Here is a 21,836-nt window from a genome sequence, read left to right as displayed (position 1 = left end):
GGGCCTCCACACAAGCCCCGCCTCACCCCGCCCGCCCCGTGAGCCGCTGCCCAGGGAACCCAGTTTCCGAAGAACTTTTCGAGGGCGCCGGGCCACCACCGAAGCCAGGTGGGACGCAAACGCGCGGAGCAGCAGCCGCAGCGGGCTGGGGGCCGCGGCGCTCCTGGGACAGGTTTGTGCGGCTGTGGGCCCGGCGGACCGCCCGGAGGCGGCAGCTGCGCCATGGACGAGCCGCCCTTCAGCGAGGAGGCTCTGGAGCAGGCGCTGGGCGAGCCGTGCGAGCTGGACGCGGCGTTGCTGACCGACATCGAAGGTGCGTCTGGGCCGGCTGGGCTCCAGGCGAGGGAGGGCGCGGGGCGGCACCGGCCTTTGTCTGGCAGCCTGCGCGGGGCGCCGTGGAGCGGGAGGACGGCGGCTGCGTGTTGTTATGCACGCGCGGGGCTTCTCGGCGTTTTGGGCTGAGCGCTGTGGGCCTCGGGGTCCCACCCTGGGTCTCCGAGATGCGGACTTCCGGGCCGTGCCTCGCCAGGGTCTTTGGGCGTCTCGGGGCTGAGGCACGTGCGTCTGTAGGAGTCCCGAGCTCTGTCCCGCGCGGCCGGTGAGTCCCAGCCCTGTGGCAGACGCTGCTGGAGCTTGGGACCTGGGCGTTGCCGAGGCCCCGCCCCGGCCCGCCGTGACGTCATGGGGTTACTCTCGGTCATTCCCTCTGGCCGGAGAGTTCAGCTCGGCCCAGGAGTTCTTGCGCGTGCGCGCAGCGCTGCTTTCGCCTTCCAGTCCCTACCCCCTCGGGTTCGATTTTCGGATTCTCGATGGGCATCGCTTCTGGACAGATTTATTGAACTCCGACCGGTATATTCACCGAGGGTCCTTAGACAGACTGGGCTTCCTCTCTTCTTGGGATCACAAAAATCCCCCCAAAAAACTCGCGTGAGGATATTTAGTTACACCTTGGCCTGTGACGGGGATGTGGCTCCTTTGGGTGGAGTGGTCAGGTGAGGTCACTTTGGGCCGACTTGAGCCTCTGAGACCTGAGGGTCAGCCCCAGAACTAGCAGGGAAAGTTTTTTTTTTTTTCCCCAGGCCGAGGGCAAGGCAAGGACAAAGGCCTTGAGTCACAGCGTGTTTGAGGAGTTAGTGGGAGGCAAAGGAGGCGAGGCTGGGGTACTGTGCGGTGCTGGGGACGAAACTCAGTGCCTCCCGTGCTAGGCAAGTACTCTGTCCCTGAGCCACTCTCCACTCTGGTTGTTTCACCCAGAAGGGGTTTGGGTGGCAACCGGTGTTAGCTACAAGGCTGTTGCTTCCACTTTCTGGATGGGGCAAAGCAAAGGCCCCCCCGCCCTCAGAAAATTACTCTCCAAGATTGTTGCTGAGCTTAAGCAACACCGCTAAGTTGTCCTGGTGGATGGGGAAACTGAAGCCAAGAGCACAACACCAAGCTTTCTGGAGTCCCACAACCTAGATGGATATGTCCATGGAACCTGGGAGTTGGCAGACACATGGAAGCCACCCAGATCCTGCCCCACTGACTCAGCTTCCAGCTCCACAGTCCTGGCCCTATGTTACAGTCAGAGAGGCACTGTGGTCCAGCTGGGAGGAGGTGGGCTTGGGGTCTGGACTTGGACTTAGCACTTCTTGCTTCCTTTGCCATTTTGCACAAGCCCTCTCACCTACTGAGCCTGTTTCCCCTCCAGAGAGGTGGGTTTGAGGCCTCTGCTTTGGCATATCTTTCTCATTCACTGGAGGGTGGAATCATTAGCAGGCTCAGATATTGGGGCACTTAGGGGCCCTTCACTTAAGTGAGCACTAGTCTGTGAGGACAATCAGGGTCCCCTGAGGACTAAGTACCCCTTCTTGCTGGGGTGGGGCTCAGGTTTACCCACCATATGGGAGAATTTCTCAGTTTTTATTTCAAACATTCTGTTCTTAACAATTACACATCATTTTTTCATTGTAGAAAAATTCAAAAATTCAGATGGGCAAAAACAAGAGAATATTTCTTAAACCCACCACCCAGAGATAGTATGAGAGGTTATTTCGTGTGTGTGTGTGTGTGTGTGTTGGGATGGCTGCATACTCATGCACTTTTTAAAACACTGAATATGTCTTAATAGAAAACAAAATACAAAATAACTTTTCAGAAAACAAATATTTCATCCTTTTCCCACACATTAGAGCTTGCTTTGTCCTCAGAACATGGTTCCTCATGAACTTTTTGAAAACTTTATTGAGGCATAATAAATTTTTTTTTTTTTTGAGATGGGGTCTGGCTCTGTTGCCCAGGCTGGCCTTGAACTCCTGGGCTTTAGAAATCTACCTGCCTCAGCCTCTTGAGTAACTGGTACCTCAGGTGTGTCCTTTTTGTGCTTTGGTACCTGGCTGAGGTTATAATTTTCAAACCATAAAGAAAAGAAGGGCTGACAGTGTAGCTCTGTAGCAGAGAACTTGCTTAGCATCACGTGTGGGACTCGGTGTTCCATTCTCAGTGACACACACACACACACAATAAATGCCATTAAGACTTTATCTACTTTGGGGGTACCATTCAAAAATTTGTAGAAAATCTATCGAATTGTATGATCGGCAGTTGTACATTGTTGTCACTCCAAGAGCCCTCATACCTGTTCACAGTTCCTTTTCACACTCCTCCCTCCCTACCCCTCCCCAGCCCCAGCCCCAGGCAACCACTGAGTCTTATTTACTTATTTGCTTACTTACTCATTTGTTATTTAGCAGTACTAGGAATGAAGCCAGGGCCTTGCACATGCTAGGCAAGTGCTGTACTACTGAGCTACATCCCCAGCCTTTTTTTAAGTCTTATTTTGAGACAGGAGTCTGGCTAAGTTACCCAGACTGACCTTGACCTCTGTGTAGCCCAGAGTAGCCTCAAACTTGATCCTCCTGCCTCAGCCTCCTAAGTGCTAGGATGCAGGTGTGCCCCCACCTCTTGTGTTATTTATAACTACAGTGGAGTCTGTTGGTTTGCAAGCAGGTTGTAACCTGCTTGTTCATGTCTGTAGCCAAACAACAATCCAGTTCCCTCGTGTATGCACCTGATCCTTTGTTTGATGGACGTCTAGGTTGTTTTGTTCTCATAAGCTGTGCTGCAGTAGACAGCCGGAGGCCATGATGTGCCCAGATCTTCATTGAGTTCCATAGGACAAGGCTCTGTCTGGGAGAAGTGCTGGCAGAGACCTGAATCTGCTTTCGAAGCTTCTGTGAGGCTCATGGCTGGGTCTAGAGAGAGGTGACTTGAGGGTAAGATGGCCAGATCCCCTGAGAGGAAGGAGGGTTGAGAGGCATCAAGGCAGGGCCGCACTGCCAGGAAGGGGATCTAGATGCTGCTAGAAGCCTTGCAGAGTCAGCTTGAGTTGGATGCTCCCTCTGGCAGGTGGGATGGGGGATCCTAACATGAACAGGGAAACACTAAGTGTGTCAGGCAATGTGTTGATGATCTCTATTAATCCTGTCAATCTCGGTTGAGTAGACCTCTGATCTTCATCTCTATTCCTTGAGGACTAGAAAGGGTAAGTAACTTACCCACAGCCACACAGCCACAGCAGGGCGAAACCAGGATTCAGATCCAGGGTGTAGGGTCTAGAACCTAGGCTTGGGCTTTTAACCCCCTTGATCCTGAGCCTGGGGGTGAGGTGTTGGGGGCAGTGGCTCCTGTGGGACTATGCTGGGAGCCTGGGAGTGGGTCAAAGAAGGGTCAGCCTTGAAACCCTTTCCCCCCTCCCAGCCCAGTGCAGCACTTTAGTCATAAAACTAGCACAGGAGCCAGCCAGGGCCTTGAGTCCCACTGGCTGCTGCCTGACTAGCCAAACCCTCTGTCTCATGAGTGGACTTGAGGGTGGGACTGCCCTGGAGAGTGCTTCCTGAATTCGAGTCCTGCTACTTCCCTGTCCCTGGAGGCTCAGGGAGAGGGGACTTGAGGACAGCTCTGAACATGTGCTGGGGATTACTCTTAAGCTGAGGCAGACTTCACCTCCCCACTGAGATTTAATTTATCAGATCTTGCACAAGTTCGTAAGCACAGTAGAGGCGAACTAGGACAGAGTTTTGGTTGGGGGCCAGGAAGAGGGCCTTTGCATCCCCCATGGGGGCTGGTCCTGATGACAGTTCACTCTCCTCTGTTTGAAGACCTCCATGTTGCTCTGCTGGGGAGCCGCAGATGTCTGCCAAGCTCTCGTTCAGTGTGGCTTTTTGGGAAGCTCTCCTGGGTCTCACCTGCCTTCTCTATGCCCAGCCCTGATACCTCTCCCTACATGGCCAACCCTGCCCTAGTGCCTTGCTCTCAGCCTGTGCATGTCTGGCCTGCCCTGTGGAGAGGGCACATTGAATCTGCTCTGCCACCCCACACCCCTTCCTGTGGGGTCTCAGTTCTCTCCCTAGTCCCTTCAAGCACAGGCTCTCCTTAGAAAACAGGTCTCGAGTGGCGACGGCCCAGCTCCCAGCATGTAATTATCAGGTTTCTCACTATCTGAGGCTCCCCAGTGCCCCCCAAATAAAGTAACCTTGTCTCAGCATGGCATTTAAGACCTACAAGTTTCACCAAGCCTTGCCCCTTCTGCGTCACTGCCAGTCCTCAGAACCACCGCTCAGCCAGGCACAGTGTGCCCTGGTAGGAAGCCCTTCTTGTTCACCCACATGTCCAGAACCCCTTAGGGGTGGAGCCTGTGAGGGGCCTCTCCTTCCAGGCCTGGTAGGTATTCAGTCTGTCTAACCTCAGGGCAGCAGAAAGCCCTTGCAGTGTTGCCATGAATTGCTTGCTGGTGCTCCCAGGGAAAGTACCCTGAGTGGTGGTGAGGGAGACAGATCTCCACTGCAGAACAGGAGATGGTGACTAGGACTTGTCTCTGAGGAGAGAGAGTTGGGGGAATGGAGAGGAGGGTGCTGGGAGGGGGTCCAGGGAGACAGGCAGCCAGGTGGCTGGGAGCTCATTACCTTCTACCCCTCAGTCATTTACCTGGACAGCATCCTATGTGACCAGGTCAGCTCCAAGCAGGGGTCACTGTCAGTTGAGGCCTGGGATCAGGACTTTGCCTGATGACTGGTATGACACAGGTCAGCTTGCTGTACCAGCCAGAGAGGTGGCTCTGGCTTTGTCTTCTGCCAGCTGCAGGTTAGTGGAGGGACAAGGGATGAACATAAGGCCTCATGAAAGATAGGGAAGCACTCTATATCACTGAGCTATACCCCAGCTTGGATGTGCCCTTTGACCCTGGAGGCAGCCTGAGAGACTGGTCATGGGTGAGGGGTCCTGGTCAGAGGTTCAGAAGGGAGGCTCAGTTGGTTCCAGGTGTAGAGCCTTCTGGGTTTGGGGCTGGAAGAACTTGTGGCCTGGAGAAGCCCACCCTATTCCTAAATGACTAACACCCCTGCCTCAGATGTCTCCTGCAAGTCTTACGTCTCCAGGCTGCTCTGGCTTGGGCTCCAGGCCTTGAAGGCTGGGAGCTAGTATTCATATCCAGCCCTGCTGTGTGACTTTGGATAAGTGTCCTAACCTTTCTGACCTTTAGGTTCTTATCAATGTAACAGAAACAATTTACTAGAATCAATTCTTTGGGGACCAGCTGAGCTAATTGAGATCAGAGGCTAAGCAATGTGTGGCACAAGGAGACCCCCCCCCCAGATTGCCACTGCACTTGGCACATGGTTTTTTTACTTCTAGAATGATCTATATAGGTCCTGGGCCCCCAGCTCAGCCTGCCTGTTGACAATACTGACTAGCATCTTGCTGAATTGCTGTATCCCAGATTGTGTTCAGAGCTGCTGATCACCCCTATAGCTCCAGAGAGCCAGGGAAGGAGGACATGTAACTGTCTTACTGGACAGTAAGGCCAGTGTGTTAGGAGCTGGTGCATGGAGTGGCCCAAACAAGGGATCTGAAGTGATAATCAGAGTAAGTTTTGAGGGAAGAATAGGAATTTGCCAGGTAGACAAAGGACAGTGGGAAGGACATTCCTGGAAGAGAGAATAGTCTCTGATGGCATTAGATAGCCATCAGAAAGTAGGCAGGGAATGAAGCTCTATGGGAACCAATCAGCCCGGATGGCTAGAGACCATCAGGGGCAGCTGTGGCTGCAGTCCTCACACCCCTGACTGTGGTTCTCCCTGTGCTGGGTGAGCCTGGGCCCACAGCTGGTTCAGGCCTGGGTTCTACCTTGAGGGGCCCCTGCCAAGGCCTGGCCTCTAATTTGGAAGGGAGGTGGGAGTGGGCTAGGGAGTGGAATGGTAAGGAAGGCCTGGGGGAGGTCACCCCAGAGCTGAGCCACAGAGTGCTCTGTTGTCTTTTCTGCTTGTGCACTCTGCACACACTGAGCTGTGACAGCTGCTCCAGGAAGGCTGGAGCAGAACCAGGTGGAGTTGGGACTCACTTCTGTCCCTGGCAGAGTGGGCCCCAGGTCAGCAGAGCTGAGTTTGAGTCCCCGATTGTTCACTTGGCAGCTGCAGCTCTGGAACTTAGTTTCCTTATCTGTAGAGAGGGCGCCAGGCCCAGGTGCAGCTGGGACCCCAGCCATTGGCCCATTACCATTCAGGAAGAGCCAGCACTCACTTGCTCCCCCAGGGCAGGGCAGCCTCCAGCACACAAAGGGCAGCCTGTGCCCTTGTCCCATACATAACCAGCTGAGGACAGGAGTACCTGTTGACCCGAGTTATCAGAAAGATCAAGGAGGGGCTTGGTGCTGGGTGTGAGCTGTGGACATGTGGCAACCACAATTCCTGTCCCCTACCATCAGGCAGGCAGAGATGGTGTGCTCTGAGGGTCCCATGAGCCATTGTCTCATGTTCTTCCCCAAAGGTGGTGCCACACCTACTCACACTATTAATCCTTCTTCACATTTTGTGCCACCTTTCTGATCTGCATTGCATGGGACAGTTTCAAATCTCTGACAGTGTGTTTGGTGCAGGTGACAGCCAGTCACTCAGAAGTGGTCTGTGCTGACCACTTCATTTACATTGGCCCCTGACCTCTCTTTGCCTTACCCCCATTACTTTGTGGTGCTCATCACCACCCACATTGTCAGTACACTGCCAGTCTCCCTTGCTGGAACGGAGGGTTCATGAAAGCAGGTCTTTGTGCTGTGCAGCTGGCCCCCAGAGCCAGGCCTGAGACTAACACACCATAAACACCTAGAAAGGGCTGCAAATACTGCCAGGGAGAGTGGTCTGGGGTTCATGGACCAGGCTGTGGGGGGTGGGTGGGGAGGTAGTAAGCTCCCTGTCCCAGGAGGAGTGCAAGCTGAGTTTGTGTGAGGTGCAAGGCTTTGTGCTATGTGGGTTGTGGGTTGTAGGCAGATTGTAGGCTTCTATGATGGTCAGAGCTGGGCTGCAAGTTGGAGACCCTCCAACTTCTGGTGTACCTCATAGCATGAGTGGGCCAGGGTGTTAAAGGCTGCCCACTTTTCTGCTGAGAGCAGAAGAGGCTTGGAGGCAGAGTAGGGTCCAAGTTTCCTGTTGAATCCTGCTAGAATTAGGGCCTGAGAAAAAGAGGGGAAAGGGGATCCAGGCTGGGGAGGAGGGGTTGTTGGGGCCTCACAGGCTTGGGAAGGCGAAGGATAGGGAGCAACTGGGCCCACTGAGGCTATGCCTCCTCTTTTTCTCTATGATCAGAGCATATGGGAGCCAAAAGTACTTGTGAATGTGCAGGGTGGGGGGCTGAGGGAGAGCCCAGTGCTCAGCGTGCCTGCAGATGGTTCAGAGTTTGGGTGCCATATGCACCTCTGGAGACCTAGTCCCAGGACACTGAGCCCAGTCCTTCACTCAGGTGAGGCAAGAGGCTCTCCCTCAAATTGTGCATCCTAGCAGCCTTTCTTGCTTTACCTTAGTCTGACCCTGTTAATTACTCTTTCAAAACAAAATGAAAAAAATCCCCATCAAATGGTTATGAGACTCAGACTTACCGGACTTTCCAGTTTTAGACCATTCTAGTTGTTGCAGAGTGAGCAACCTTGGTTGAGACCCTGCTGTGTGGTGGGTGCTATACAAACTTGCTCTCCCTGGAGACTTGATGGGTAGAGATGGGACCTGGAGGCTCAAAGAGTGGGAGTGACCTGCTCCAGGACCCACAGCAAGGAGGCACTGAGGAAGAGTAGGCCCTGGCATGCGGTTACTGGTTGATTCTCTGGGAAGAGACTGTGGAGCTGGCTGGGTTTCTACCCCTAGACTTCACCCTGGCTACCAACAGTTGCAGAATCAGGCCTGCAGATCTGGCTCCAGAGAATGGGGTGGGGGTCTGGTCAGGCCACAAGTTTGAGAGGCTGGACAGTACCTTCACAAGCCACCAGGTGCCTGTGATCACCCAGGCCCTCCCCTGGTCCTGCACCTGTGCATGGGTCATGGTCAGTCTGTCCTTCTTCTCTAAAACCCCTCTCCCCAGGCCTGCCACTCTCAGGGAATCAGTGAACAACTGTCCTCCCCCACCCACACTCTTCAATCCAGAGGGACAGAGGACAGGGACTTGACATGGTCCCTGGTGGCTCTGGTACTGCTTGTTCCTGCCACACTCTGGGTTCAGAAATGGGAACAGTAAAAGGACCACACTGGGAGGTTAGCTTTTGGGAAACTCAAGCTTGGACTCCAGCCATGTGTCCTTTTGGTTCCTGATTCTTCCTGTCTTAGTGAAGTCAGAGTCTTTCCTAAGAGCAGTGCTTTGCTTTTGTTTTTTGGGTGCTGGAGTGTGTGAGCACCTTCAGACTGAGTGGAGAGGGAGGTAGAGGTGCCAGAAAAGACTTACGTTGTCCTTGGAACCTCTCACAGGCTGTGAAAGAAGAGCCTGGAGGGGTGGCAGAGGGCCTGTAAGGGAGACAGATGAGTTTTCCAGCTTAGGGTCCTGAAAAGGAAGAGCTATCACCCCCACTCCCCTCCCACCCCTGCACTGGCCTTCCCCAGGCTGCAACAGCATGGAGGCCATCCTGTTGTTGATACTGACAGGCCTTGCTGGTCTACTCAGATACAGAAGCCTGAGCTGCTGGAGGGGCTCTGGTCATTTGTCTGTGAACATCTATCCTTGTCAGTCAGGGAGACAGGCCTAATACTTCCCTGAGCTTGTCACTCCCTCTCCTGGCTTCCTAGGCCCTGACTGCTGGGGGGGCTGTCAGGCCTTGAGGGGGGACAGACATCACTGGCCTTGCCTGTGATGCGAGTCAGGATACACTGTATATGTAATCTGGAGTAGAGCTTTCCCTTGTTCACTCTAGGCAGCAATTTCTCGAGTGACCTAGATCCTGGACCATCAGCACCCTCCGTGGGGTGGGTGGTGGTTCCATCCTGGGGCTGCTCCAGGAACGGAAGGTCCCTGCACCCCCCCGCACTACCACCGGCAGACCTTGGCCTTAATCAAACGCCTGTACCCACACTGTCTTTGTTGCTTCTGCCATTCGATGCCAGGAGATACGATTGTCTTGTTTCCTGGGGGAGTAAACTGAGGCTTAGATTGGTCTAGGCCCGCTCAGGTTAGTCGGTGAGCCAACGACTTAGAACACATAGCTCCAGGGGTTGGAGTATCGACTCCCGGGTCCTCCTTGCCCTGACCCCGCGCCCCGCAGCACTTAGAGGCTGTAACGGAGCTAGCGGGAGCTGGCGGCGGGGTAGTGACCGCCAGTAACCCCAGGGGACGCTGGCGTCCAGCGGGTTAAAGGCGGACGCCCGCGAGTAACCCCAACCCAATTCAGCGCCGCGGGGTGAAACTTGAGTCCGGCGGTCGGGGAGGGGGGGTAGGGCGGGTCCTAGTGTGTCGGCGGCGCGGTCGCTGATTGGCCGCGCGCGCTCACCCCATTCCCGGCCCGCGGCCCGGGGTGGGCGGGACAAGGGGCGCGGCCTGCGGCGAGGAGGGGCGGGGCCGGCAGCGGGGCGGAGCGGACGCCTCTAGGTGTTTTAAGAGCTTTAAAACTTCGCTAAGCGTTGACAGGTGAAGTCGTCACCGGGACGCCGTCTGGGCCAGTCACCTGGACGCCCCGAGGGGGCGGGGGGCGCAGACCGCCGAGTCATGGATTGCACATTCGAAGGTATTTTTTTGGAGGATCCCCGACTCCTTTATTATATTGTCTCAGTCTCCGCTGTGGGTCACCGTGCCAGGTTCTTACATAGGGGGGCGTGGTAGCCCCTTCTTGACCGAACTGTGTGCTGGTTCCCGAGTTGCTGGGGAAGTTGGTGGATCACCCCCAACCTCATTAGTTCCTCCTGAAACCCTAGGGGAGAATTGCTTAGGGATCCGACATCAGCACCCTGGAACTAAGGGGGTTAAGGTGGCTTTCTCCATAGCCTCTGCTTTCCCGTCCGGGTAGGGCCAGTTGTCCTGTCTGCCGGAGAGTCCGACTTATCTGGTGTTCCTACATCTTGTGGGCATCTTGGACCCCTCCCCCTCCCCGCGCCGGCAGAAGGCAGGAGCCCTGGATTGTCCAAGTTGTCAGTTTTTCTTTCTTGGCCTCAGTTTCCGTTTCCCCCCATTTACCAAAGAGGCTTACATGGACAGAAGTGAGAGGTGGGAGATCCTGTAATTAAAAGTACTGTGTGACCTGCATAAACTTGGAGGGTTCCCAAAGGGTTTTTATTTGAGGATCCAGGGAGGCTGAGTCTGCCAGCCTGTTTTGCTCTGTCCATAGCCTTAGGGAAGCCCCCTGCTGCACTTACTTTCCTGCTTGGGCACCTATCAGAAGGCAATGTTGAGACCGCACTCTGCTGGTCAAAGCCTCAGGCAACACTTCCAAAAAGGGTTTAATTCTTCCTTTTGTGCAGATGAGGAACCCGAGGCCCAATGAGAGGAGGTATTGAGCCATCCCTACCTCAAGTAGTGGGCAGCTGGTGGGCAGGGATGAAGCTCAGGCCTGGGAACTTGAGAGCAGTGGGGTCCCCCTGGCTTGTGCTCATGGATCATGTGGAGCTCTTTGACCCAGTAGGTGGCCTACCTGACTGGGTTAGAGGGCCCTGGGCTAAGCCAGCCAGGCTGCTAGTCGCCAGCTGGGGGAGAGGGCCTATGGCCAGGCTGGGGCTGAGACACAGGGATTGTGTCCTGTTCTGTGCAAGGAGAAAGTTGTTAGGACAGACAGCACTTGCTTTTATAGGGAGGAAACCAAAGCCTGAATGGCCAGACCTGGGTTCTCGGGCCACTTTGCTGTCGGCAGAGCTTGGGTTTGTTCCCAGAACACACAGACACACCGGTTGGCTACGTGACCGGCAACTGGCCCAGCCCTAAACTTCTATCTGTTCTGCTGAGGAATGGGCTTTTGTATGCATGGGTTGGAATCCCACTGCATGCTATTGGGCTTTGTGTGGCCCTTCTTGAACTCTGGTATCCTTATTGGCCCTCCATGGTAGGTGAGTGAACCTTCTGGGTATGGGTAGTAACTAGCACTTGGGTCATTGGGGTCAGGTCAGTTTGAACTCACTTCTGTCTCTGTAAGACCTTAGGCCAGTAAGTTTGCAGCTCAGTTTCTTCCACTGTAGAATGGGGCACACATTCTGTACAGTACCTTCTTAGAGCTGTGGCAGGAAGGAAGTTGATGGGCCTAGCTTTGGGCACCTTCCACGTTGGTGGCTCAGACCCACACTGCTGGCATGGCCCCCACCCTTTGATTCCTCCCGTGGGGATGAGGACCCTTCTCTGACTTGGCTTCCTCCTGGAGGTCTTCTCTATCCACTATTCCTCTTAGGGAGTCCTGGGCAGCCCTGGGAGGAGGGGGGCTTGAGTGTAGACATGGAAGACCCTACCACCTTTTCAGGGCCTCAAGGCATCCTGTCTCTCTGCACCTCCCTTCCTCTTGCAAATCGAGGAGGTGATGTCCTCCCCATTCCTCAGCAGTCTCTAAAGTCCTCTAATCCTGTGTCCTGAAGATCTCCCTGAGCAACCTTGAAGGAAGAGCCCATGAGTGGTGGGTAGGTGGGGCGTGAAACCGGTTGCACCTATGTGAAGACCCTCTGTGTCTGTGTACCACCTGCCCTGGGCCTACCTCTTTCCTCTGGCTGCTGTGTTCCATCCCCCTCCCAAGAATTGGACCTGCTGAGTGTGTGAGGCATTTACCCATTTCACAGATTGAGAAACTTGAGGCCCAAGTGGGGCTAGGGCAAGGCTGTCCCTGAGTCTCTGGACTCCTTTTGTCTGAGGTGGGGTGGGTGCTAGAGGGGTTGGTGACAGAGTGTTGAAAGAGCAGGGGAGGCACCTGGAAAGGTTTGTTACCTCCTGCGCATGAGCACTTGGAGCCACTTGGAGTCTATAATGCAGTGTGGATGTGTGTGTGGAGCAGCTTCATTCTGAGGTGGGTGACCCATGAAGACAGGAGTGAAAGTTTTCCACTGTTCACAGGCTGGGGTGCAGTTCAGTGGTAGAACCCTTGCCTAGCATGCTGCAGACCCAGGGTTTGAACTTTAACACCACAAAAAAAAAAAAAAATTCATTACCATTGTCCCCATGAAGATACAGGACAGGAGCTGGGGATGTAGGACAAAAACCCACAAAGACAGAGGGCATTCCTCAGAAAGTTGTTTGGTTCTGGCCTGGGTGGGGATTTTTTTTTTTTTTCCAGAACTGGGGCTTGAACTCAGGGCCTCACACTTGATAGGCAGGCACTCTACCACTTGAGCCACCTCACCAGCCTTATTTTGTATGTTTGGGGATTTTCCAGATAGGGTCTTGTGAACTATTTGCCCAGGCTGGCTTCAAATCACAATCCTCCTGATCTCTGCCTCCTGTGTAGCTAGGATTACAGACATAAGCCATCGGTGCCCAGCTTGAGTGGGATTTTTATTTTACTTTCATTTTTATATTTGGTGAGGGTGGGGTAGAGAACAGAACCTGCTGATTTTGCCCAGGCTGGACTTGAACTCCTGGGCTCAACCTTCCAAGTAGCTGGGACTATAGGCGAGTGTTACTGTGGTTGGCTAAGGCAGGTATTTTTTTGTCTGTCTTGTACATGGTCAGGAACAGTACCTTATCTTGAATGAAAGAATGAGTGAATGAATGAAAGAGCACAGGCCAACTGTGTGCTGTGGCTGAGAATGTCACACAGCAGGCAAACATCAGGCAGTGAGAGAGCTCATGCTTAGAAGCAGGCAGTCTTAGCTGCCTCCAGTGTGAAGGCCCAGGCCTGTAGGTCAGGAGCCTGGTGGTACCTGCCCTGTCTGATGGAGGCCAGGGCTTTCGGATGTCACACGGATATGACATGTGCCCCAGTCATCATGTCACATGTCACAGGTGCCTGAGAAAGGGCTGTGTCTAGGAGCACTGGCTCCTGTGGGTGGCTTTCTGTGGCTGCAGCTTTGCCCACACATGCACAGCTGTGTGTGGACAGGGAGCATGCAAATAAGTGCCACTCAGGGACAGTCCCACTAGCTTCACTGTCACTCACACACCCTTTTCTTTTCCCAGACATGCTTCAGCTCATCAACAACCAAGACAGCGACTTCCCTGGCCTATTTGATCCACCCTATGCAGGGGGCAGGGTAGGGGGCACAGACCCAGGCAGCCCTGGTGCCAGTTCCCCGGGCAGCTTGTCCCCACCTCCTGCCTCTCTGAGCTCCCCTCTAGAAGCCTTGCTAGGGGGACCTAAGGTGGCACCCCCACCCTTGATCCCTCCCCAGTCTGCCACCCCATTGAAGATGTACCAATCTGTGCCCCCCTTCTCCCCTGGGCCTGGTGTCAAAGAAGAGCCTGTGCCATTAACCATCCTGCAACCCTCTGCTCCACAGCCCCTGCCAGGGGCCCTCCTGTCCCAGAGCTTCCCAGCCCCAGCCCCAGCCCCAGCCCCAGCCCCAGCCCCTGCCCCTGCCTCTGCCCCTACCCCGCCACAGTTCAGTTCTACTCCCGTGTTGGGCTACTCTAGCCCTCCTGGAGGCTTTTCCACAGGTAAGGGGGGAGTGTGGTGGGAGGGGATGGTGGGAAGGGGGCTGCTAAGGACACAGAAAGATCATCTGCTTAAGTCTTAGTGGAGGAATTGGCAGCTTTAGGAGCTGGGTCTTCACTCTGCAGCCTGAGATGCCCCATGGCTGGCAGTGCTGGCCTGCAGTACTCCTGTTCTTCGTGCTGGGTTGAGCAAGGCCCCCACCCTGGCCCAGCTGGAAGCTGGCACATTTGCTTCAGAGCCCAGGCAGGGAAACCATGGGAATAATGACTCATCCAGGCCCATAACGACAGATACCTGCAGGGCAGGCTGAATGTGGGTGAGGGCAGCCTGGACCTGCAGTCCTGCTTCTTTGCAGGGACCCCTTCTGGGAGTGCCCAGCAGACACTGCCTGGCCTGCCACTGGCTTCCTTGCCAGGGGTCCCGCCCGTCTCCTTGCACACCCAGATCCAGAGTGTGGGTCCTCAGCAACTGCTGACAGCCACAGCAGCAGCTGGAACGACCACTGTGACCTCACAGATCCAGCAGGTCCCGGTGAGTGGGTGCTGGTGTGGCTGGGTGTCAGGAGGCAGCAGCCTTTGCCTGGACATAGCTCATAGCCAAGCCATCTCCCATACCCCCAGGTCCTGCTGCAGCCCCACTTCATCAAGGCAGACTCACTGCTGCTGACAACCATGAAGACAGATGTAGGGGCTGTGAAGGCAGCGGGCATCAGCACCCTGGCTCCTGGCACAGCTGTGCAGGCAGGACCCTTGCAGGTGGGTGGCGTGGGAGGGCAGAGGGTGTGGGGCTGGACCTGAGCACACCCACCTGGTGACATGTGTCTGACCCTACAGACCCTGGTGAGTGGTGGAACCATCCTGGCCACAGTGCCGCTGGTCATGGATGCTGATAAGCTGCCCATCAACCGGCTGGCAGCTGGCAAGGCTGCGGGCTTAGCCCAGAGCCGAGGGGAGAAGCGCACAGCCCACAACGCCATCGAGAAACGCTATCGCTCCTCCATCAATGACAAGATTGTGGAGCTCAAGGACCTGGTGGTGGGCACTGAGGCGAAGGTACGGATATAGGCCTGCGGGGATGCACTGTGGTAACCCTGGAAGGAGAAAGATGAGATAGCAGGATGGAGCTGAGCCTGGATAGACAGGAGTCAGGCTGCAGCCTAAATGGGCCCAGTAGCCCCACTTTTTTGGCTAAACTTTTAGGGGAGGATCTCAGTAAAGGAACTGACATTGCAGTGGGGGAGATGGACATTTGGCAGTATGAAGAAATCAGTGTTCAAGTGGTCCATGTGGTGCTGGGGAGGAAGACAGCGCAGGAGAGGGGTAGTGAGAGTTGCAGATCTAAGTTGGGTGGTCAGGGAAGGCCTCGCTATGGTGAGATACAGGTAAAGACCTGAAGGAAGTGAGAGAGTGGGGTATGAAGATGGTAATCAAAAAACAGTGACTATCCAGACACTTGTATGCAGTTCCCATGTTAATCCTTATTCTTCCCTGGGACGTAGTACTATTAGGGGATATTAGCAGAGGAATATTATGGGAAGAAGGAACAGTAAGTGCAAAGGTCCTGAAGCAGCTGCACTGCACAGCACCTCTTTTCATTCCTACTAGGCGCCTGTAGTCAGGCCTGACTGACCAGCTGGCCTCTCTTTCTCTCTGTACAGCTGAATAAATCTGCTGTCTTGCGCAAGGCCATCGACTACATCCGCTTCTTACAACACAGCAACCAGAAACTCAAGCAGGAGAATCTGAATCTTCGAACTGCTGCCCACAAAAGCAGTGAGTCCACGCCTCCCTCTCCCCCTGCCTCTGGCTTCTCTTCTGTCACTGCTGTCCCTAGCTCTGGCTCTATCCCTTTGATCAGCTCTGGCCATCCACTGGTCTTAGCCATAATACACCTTGCCCCAGCTTCCAGGGCCTCAGAGGCAAGGCCATCTCCCAGTCAAGGCCCTAGGCCTGGGGTGAGGTGTTCAGCCTTGACCCCACCCTGTTCCTTTACTTGCAGAGTCGCTGAAAGACCTGGTGTCCAGCTGTGGCAGTGGAGGAAGTGCAGATGTGCCCACAGAGAGTGTGAAGCCTGAGGTGGTAGACACGCTGACCCCACCACCCTCAGATGCTGGCTCGCCCTCCCAGAGTAGCCCCTTGTCCTTTGGCAGCAGGGGTAGTGGCAGTGGTGGCAGTGGCAGTGACTCCGAGCCTGACAGCCCAGTCTTCGAGGACAGCCAGGTTGGGCCTTGCTGCATTACCCCTTTGGGGATGTCCTCTGAGTCTTAGGACTGGGTCAGGAATTGGCTTCCTAGGGACCCTTCCTCCTATTTCCTAGAGAGAAGCTGAGGCCTGAGCCCACACCTTCTGAGCTGGCTTGCCCCACCCTCACCACTCTGTTTCCCACCAGATAAAGCCCGAGCAGCTGCCATCACCCCACAGCCGGGGCATGCTGGACCGCTCCCGCCTGGCCCTGTGTGTGCTGGTTTTCCTCTGTCTGTCTTGCAACCCCTTGGCCTCCCTTCTAGGCAGCTCCTCCAATGCCGCCGATGTCCACCATGGTCCTGGGCGCAGTGTGTTGGGGGCCGAGGGCACAGGTGAGTCATGCCAGCCTGGGCATCCTTGGGAGGGTCTCAGTGTGGATCCCGACTGTGGATGTGGAGCTTTGTATTTCCCGGGATCTGTGTCCTCAGCCCTTCCCTCTGCTCACAGATGGCCCCAGCTGGGTACCGTGGCTGCTGCCCCTCCTGGTCTGGCTAGCCAATGGGCTTCTGGTGCTGGTCTCCTTGGCACTTCTCTTCATCTATGGGGAGCCAGTCACACGGCCTCACTCAGGCCCGGCTGTGCACTTCTGGAGACATCGCAAGCAGGCTGATCTGGACCTGGCCCGGGTAAAGGACTCACCCTAGGAGAATGGATGGGCCGGGGCAGCAGCAGGGCCCCAGGATGGACAGGTGCCAGGCATTCCCCTTTCTCCCCAGGTCTGCCCCCATGCTCCCCTTTTGTCCACCTCAGAACCCTCTGATCCTCAGGCACCAGACAGAGGGGAGACCTTCTAATGCCATATTCTTACTGGGAAACCTTCATCCCTAGGGGGACTTTGCGCAGGCTGCCCAGCAGTTGTGGCTTGCCCTACGGGCACTAGGCCGACCCCTGCCCACCTCCAACCTGGACCTGGCCTGCAGCCTGCTCTGGAACCTCATTCGCCACCTGCTGCAGCGCCTCTGGGTGGGCCGCTGGCTGGCAGGCCAGGCTGGGCGCCTGCAGAGGGACTGTGCTCTGAGGGCAGATGTGCGCGCCAGTGCCCGAGATGCGGCCCTTGTCTACCATAAGTTGCACCAGCTGCACGCCATGGGTAAGACCGGGTGGGAGCTGGGCCTGAGGACTCCCTGCCATTTCCTGTCACCTCCTGGGCTCACACCCCACCTGCTTTCCAGGGAAGTACACGGGTGGGCACCTCATTGCCACTAACCTTGCACTGAGTGCCCTGAACCTGGCGGAGTGTGCAGGGGATGCTGTGTCCATGGCAACGCTGGCAGAGATCTATGTGGCTGCCGCCCTGAGGGTCAAGACCAGTCTCCCGAGGCCCTTGCACTTCCTAACAGTGAGTGGGAGGTAGACTGATGGGGCTGGGGCTAGGGCTGTCTTTGAGCTCTCAGGTTGGCTCCTGGTCGAAGAGCTGCACAAGATGTGGCAGCCGGTTTACCAGGTGGGCTCCAGGCCCAGCTATGGTCTCAACTAGGGTCTGGGTTTGAGCCCCTGCCCAAGGCCAGTGTGACAGCCCAGCTCCCCTCCCCCACAGCGCTTCTTCCTGAGTAGTGCCCGCCAGGCCTGCCTGGCGCAGAGTGGCTCAGTGCCTCTTGCCATGCAGTGGCTCTGCCATCCTGTGGGCCACCGTTTCTTCGTGGATGGGGACTGGGCCGTGCGCAGTGTCCCGCGGGAGAGCCTGTACAGCTTGGCCGGGAACCCAGGTGCTCTTTACCCCCATATCTCTCCTCTGTCCTGTGCCTTGTCCTCCATTCACATCCCTCATTGTTCCCTGCATCTCTGGACATTTCCACTGACTCCAGGTCACCTCCCTGCTATGGGCTGTGGTGTGGGAACCGCAGGATCTCTCACTGAGCCTCTTTAGAGCAGCATAGGGATCAGAGGCAGCGAGATGACTGGGGAGGTAGCCCCACCATTATGGAGATAGGAAAGGGTGGAGCCCAGGCAGGCCTGAGGTCAAGTGGATTGCCTTTTGGAGCCAGCATAGAGCACACTCCCTCTCTGCTCAGTGTTGTCCTCCCCAAGGGCAGAGGCTGGACCTTCCACCTGTCTGGAGCTGCTGTTTCCAGGGCCAAGCTGCCACCTTGGACCAGCCTTCAGTGTGGACCCAGCACTCCAGGAGGAAGGCCTTGGTGTGGGGAGTTGATTGTGGAGAGGAGGGTAGGCCCTGCCCTCACCCCACTCATGTCCCCTGCCTACAGTGGACCCTCTTGCTCGGGTGACTCAGCTGTTCCGAGAGCATCTTCTGGAGCGAGCACTGAACTGTGTGGCCCAGCCCAGACCAAGCCCCAGCCCTGTGGCAGCTGATGGGGACAGGTAAGTGTCCCTGTGCTCCCCTCCAGGTAAGATCTTCCAATGTGGAGTTTACGAGTGGCCGTGTTCAGGGGCCTCTGTGGGTGGCCCGAGTGTGGACTGTGGTCCACTCACTGCATGTCCTCAGGGCCTCTGTCTAGTCAAGCAGGAGGTAACGGTGGCCCTTTGCAGAGCCATGGGGTCAGGCTGTGCTCTGTGGGCAGGCGGGGAGGACCAGCATTCCCCAGGACTCCCAGGACCCCTGCTGTCTGCCCTCACAGCCAGCTGTCTCCCACCCCAGGGAATTCTCAGACGCCCTTGGGTACCTGCAGCTGCTGAACAGCTGTTCCGATGCGGCTGGAGCTCCCGCCTGCAGCTTCTCCATCAGCTCCAGCATGGCCGCCACCACTGGTGAGCCCCAAGACCCCTGCCCTGAAGCCCTCGAAGTCCTCAGTGTAGTGTTGCTGAGGGTCAGGATGCCCCTCCCTCCTCTGCAGGCACGGACCCTGTGGCCAAGTGGTGGGCCTCACTGACAGCCGTGGTGATCCACTGGCTACAGCGGGATGAAGAGGCGGCCGAGCGACTATACCCACTGGTGGAGCACCTGCCCCGAGCCCTGCAGGAGACTGAGTAAGTGCACAACCAGATCTCCCCTGTCCCAGCTCTAGGCCACTTCTCCCAGCCCCTTAGCCCTGTGCTTGCACCAGCCTGTGCTTTGGGTGGAAAGGGTTACCATGCTCTTCCCTAAGAATCCAGAACCAGGGCAGGGAGCTCAGAGAGGGACCATGGCCTGGTCTGACCCACACTCTGCCCTGGGCCCAACAGGAGACCCCTGCCTAGGGCTGCTCTGCACTCCTTCAAGGCTGCCCGGACCCTGCTGGGCCGAGGAAAGGCAGAGTCTGGTCCGGCCAGCTTGGCCATCTGTGAAAAGGCCAGTGGGTACCTGCGAGACAGCCTGGCCACCACACCAACTGGCAGCTCTATTGACAAGGTGAGGGGTGAGGTAGGGGCCTGGCTGGGCCAGGGTCACAGTTCTCTGCTTCCTGGTCATTTGGAGTCAGCCCAAGTAGCCCAGGACTGTGGGGGTCCAACTGACCTTCCTTTTGCTAAGGCTTAAGTCCAGGGGAGAGTGGCTGCCCTTTCTGGCCTCAGTTTCCCCAGCACAAGGAGGAGGGGTGTGGTGAGGCGTGCTTGGGGGCCTGGCTGCTTATGGGCAGGCAAGTGGCAGGCAGGCATGGGGGCCTGGAGAGGTGGGCGGCCCCGCGGTGCATTGCTGTTGCATTGCATGTGTGTGAGGCGGGTGCAGTGCCTCGGCAGTGCAGCCCGGAGTCAGCCCCTGGCACCACGGGCCCCTGCTCCGTCCCTCCTGGAGCTGAGCCCCCCCATGACCCTTACCCTGCCTGCTACCCCAGGCCATGCAACTGCTCCTGTGTGATCTGCTCCTTGTGGTACGCACTAGCCTGTGGCGGCAGCAGCAGCCACCAGCCTCAGCCCAGGTGGCCCAGGGTGCCGTCAGTGGGCCCCAGTCCTCTGCACTGGAGCTGCGTGGCTTCCAGCGGGACCTGAGCAGCCTGAGGCGTCTGGCACAGAGCTTTCGGCCTGCCATGCGGAGGGTGAGTGCCCACTGACCTGCTACATCACTGTGAGGGGACACAGAACGGCAGGTGTGAGGAGAGTGGGGGCTGGGCCTGAACCTGGCCTCTTCTGGCCCTACCCACCCAGGTGTTCCTACATGAGGCCACTGCTCGGCTGATGGCAGGGGCCAGCCCAGCGAGGACACACCAACTCTTGGACCGTAGTCTGAGAAGGCGGGCAGGCCCTGGTGGCAAAGGTGAGGCAAATGTTGATAACTATACAGGTGGAAGGTGGGGAGGGGGGCTGGCTCAGCTGCAGCCATTTTTTACCACCTCCTGCACACCCAGGTGGGAAAGGCCCAGCGGGTGGACACGGAGGGTGACTACACCCGTGTGTGACAGATTTAGGGATTTGGTGGCCTTATGGTGGTATCTGATGAGAAATCAATTGGGGGTGACTATGGGATATGACTGCCTGCACACCTGATTGAGAAGGGAACTGAGGTTCCATGTGTGTGCATGAAACTGTGGGAAAGGAGAACCTATGGCACTCACATGCCCAGCAGGTCCACTCACTGGGAGGTCAGCTACCTCCTCTCGCACGCAGGGGCAGGGCCTGGTTGGGGCCCCCTCCTGGTGTGTGGCCAGGCCTGAGTCTTATCTCTGATACAACCCTTGTGTGCACAGGCTCAGCTGCAGAGCTGGAGCCTAGGCCTACGTGGAGGGAGTACACTGAGGCGTTGCTGCTGGCTTCCTGCTACCTACCGCCTGGCTTCCTGTCGGTGCCTGGGCAGCGCGTGGGCATGCTGGCCGAGGCGGCGCGAACGCTTGAGAAGCTCGGCGATCACCGGCTGCTACACGACTGCCAGCAGATGCTCCTGCGCCTGGGAGGTGGGACTACCGTCACGAACAGCTAGACTCCACGCGGCGGCCTAGTTCACAGTGTCCTGGGCTCTACCGTCACGAACAGCTAGACTCCACGCGGCGGCCTAGTTCACAGTGTCCTGGGCTCTACAGTTCACTCACAGCTGAACTCTCCTTGGAGGGTGGAAGGCCCCTGAGGGCCTTTTCTTGCGCTGAGAGAATGGAGGGGCGCGATTCCACCGCCAGCCAGCTCACCAACCTGACGAGCCGCAGCCAGGCTAGTACTGGCCTCTGGTGGTCAATGGGGAAAATGCAGGGGCCGAGCCGCCAGCCTGCGTGCTCCAGCTCTGCAGGCACCTTAACGGCTTCTGCTCCCTGCTCCCCCCAACCAACGCCCGCCAGGCCGCCTGTCTAGAGAGGAGAGGGGTACCTTTTGCGGAGCTGAGGGGGGCCCTGTCTTCTCTCCTTTCTGGGGAGACTTGTACATAGTATAGATGTGGGTGAGCCAGCCTCCTGGCCTCAGAGGCTCATTTGCCTTTTGCAAACTATTTTCCTAGGTTGATGATAAGTTTTGTACAGAATAAAGAATGAGATTATTTATAACCTGAGCTTTGTTCCTTTGGTAGTAGAGTGTGTGCTTCAGCTGGGGGACATGCTCACCAGAGTCCTTTTTTCCCCAGCACCTAGGCAGGGTATCCTGGCCCCACCTAGGGTCAATCTGCCCCTTTCCATGTTAGCAGACCTGTTCCACTCATCTGGGCCACATCAACCCTTCCAGCATTGATGGTCTCAGCTCCCTCTTACTTTCTACCAAGTCCCAGGGTGCCATGGGAGGACATTGTCCTCAGGGGCCTATTGTGACAACCTAGGTCTCCCAGTATGTCTGGAGTGTCTCACCTCCCCAATCTCCTGTCCCCTGGTATTGCCTCCTTGTACCACAGTCAGGACCTGAGGCCACATGGGCAGGTGAGGACATAGGATAGGCATCAGGAGTCTTCTGTTGAAACAGTAAGGCAGAAAAAA

At 56.5% G+C, this 21,836-nt stretch overlaps 1 protein-coding gene across 4 annotated transcripts; it reads left to right on the top strand.

The window, feature by feature from the left end:
- The first annotated feature begins 43 nt into the window (after positions 1 to 43).
- On the top strand, positions 44 to 21,421 carry Srebf1 (sterol regulatory element binding transcription factor 1). Of its 4 annotated transcripts, none has more exons than XM_074046661.1 (19): positions 44 to 313; positions 13,363 to 13,839; positions 14,193 to 14,368; positions 14,458 to 14,592; positions 14,671 to 14,889; positions 15,495 to 15,609; positions 15,836 to 16,071; positions 16,202 to 16,412; positions 16,528 to 16,706; positions 16,909 to 17,170; positions 17,253 to 17,419; positions 17,618 to 17,786; positions 18,285 to 18,399; positions 18,677 to 18,786; positions 18,873 to 19,005; positions 19,201 to 19,366; positions 19,788 to 19,988; positions 20,098 to 20,206; positions 20,637 to 21,421. In XM_074046661.1, exons 1-19 carry the CDS (start codon positions 223 to 225, stop codon positions 20,864 to 20,866), a joined length of 3,501 nt encoding a protein of 1,166 aa, XP_073902762.1. In that variant the 5' UTR covers positions 44 to 222; the 3' UTR covers positions 20,867 to 21,421. The 4 variants fall into 4 exon arrangements, with proteins under 4 accessions (XP_073902762.1, XP_073902763.1, XP_073902761.1 ...); XM_074046660.1 differs by having other exon boundaries at positions 45 to 313; positions 15,836 to 16,056; positions 16,226 to 16,412; XM_020186999.2 differs by lacking the exon at positions 44 to 313 and adding an exon at positions 9,848 to 10,006 and having other exon boundaries at positions 15,836 to 16,056; positions 16,226 to 16,412.
- Positions 21,422 to 21,836: the final 415 nt, after the last annotated feature.

The sequence above is a fragment of the Castor canadensis genome, chromosome 11 (assembly GCF_047511655.1).
Source record: "Castor canadensis chromosome 11, mCasCan1.hap1v2, whole genome shotgun sequence".
NCBI lineage: Eukaryota > Metazoa > Chordata > Mammalia > Rodentia > Castoridae > Castor > Castor canadensis.
This window is presented reverse-complemented; position numbering and strand designations above follow the sequence as displayed.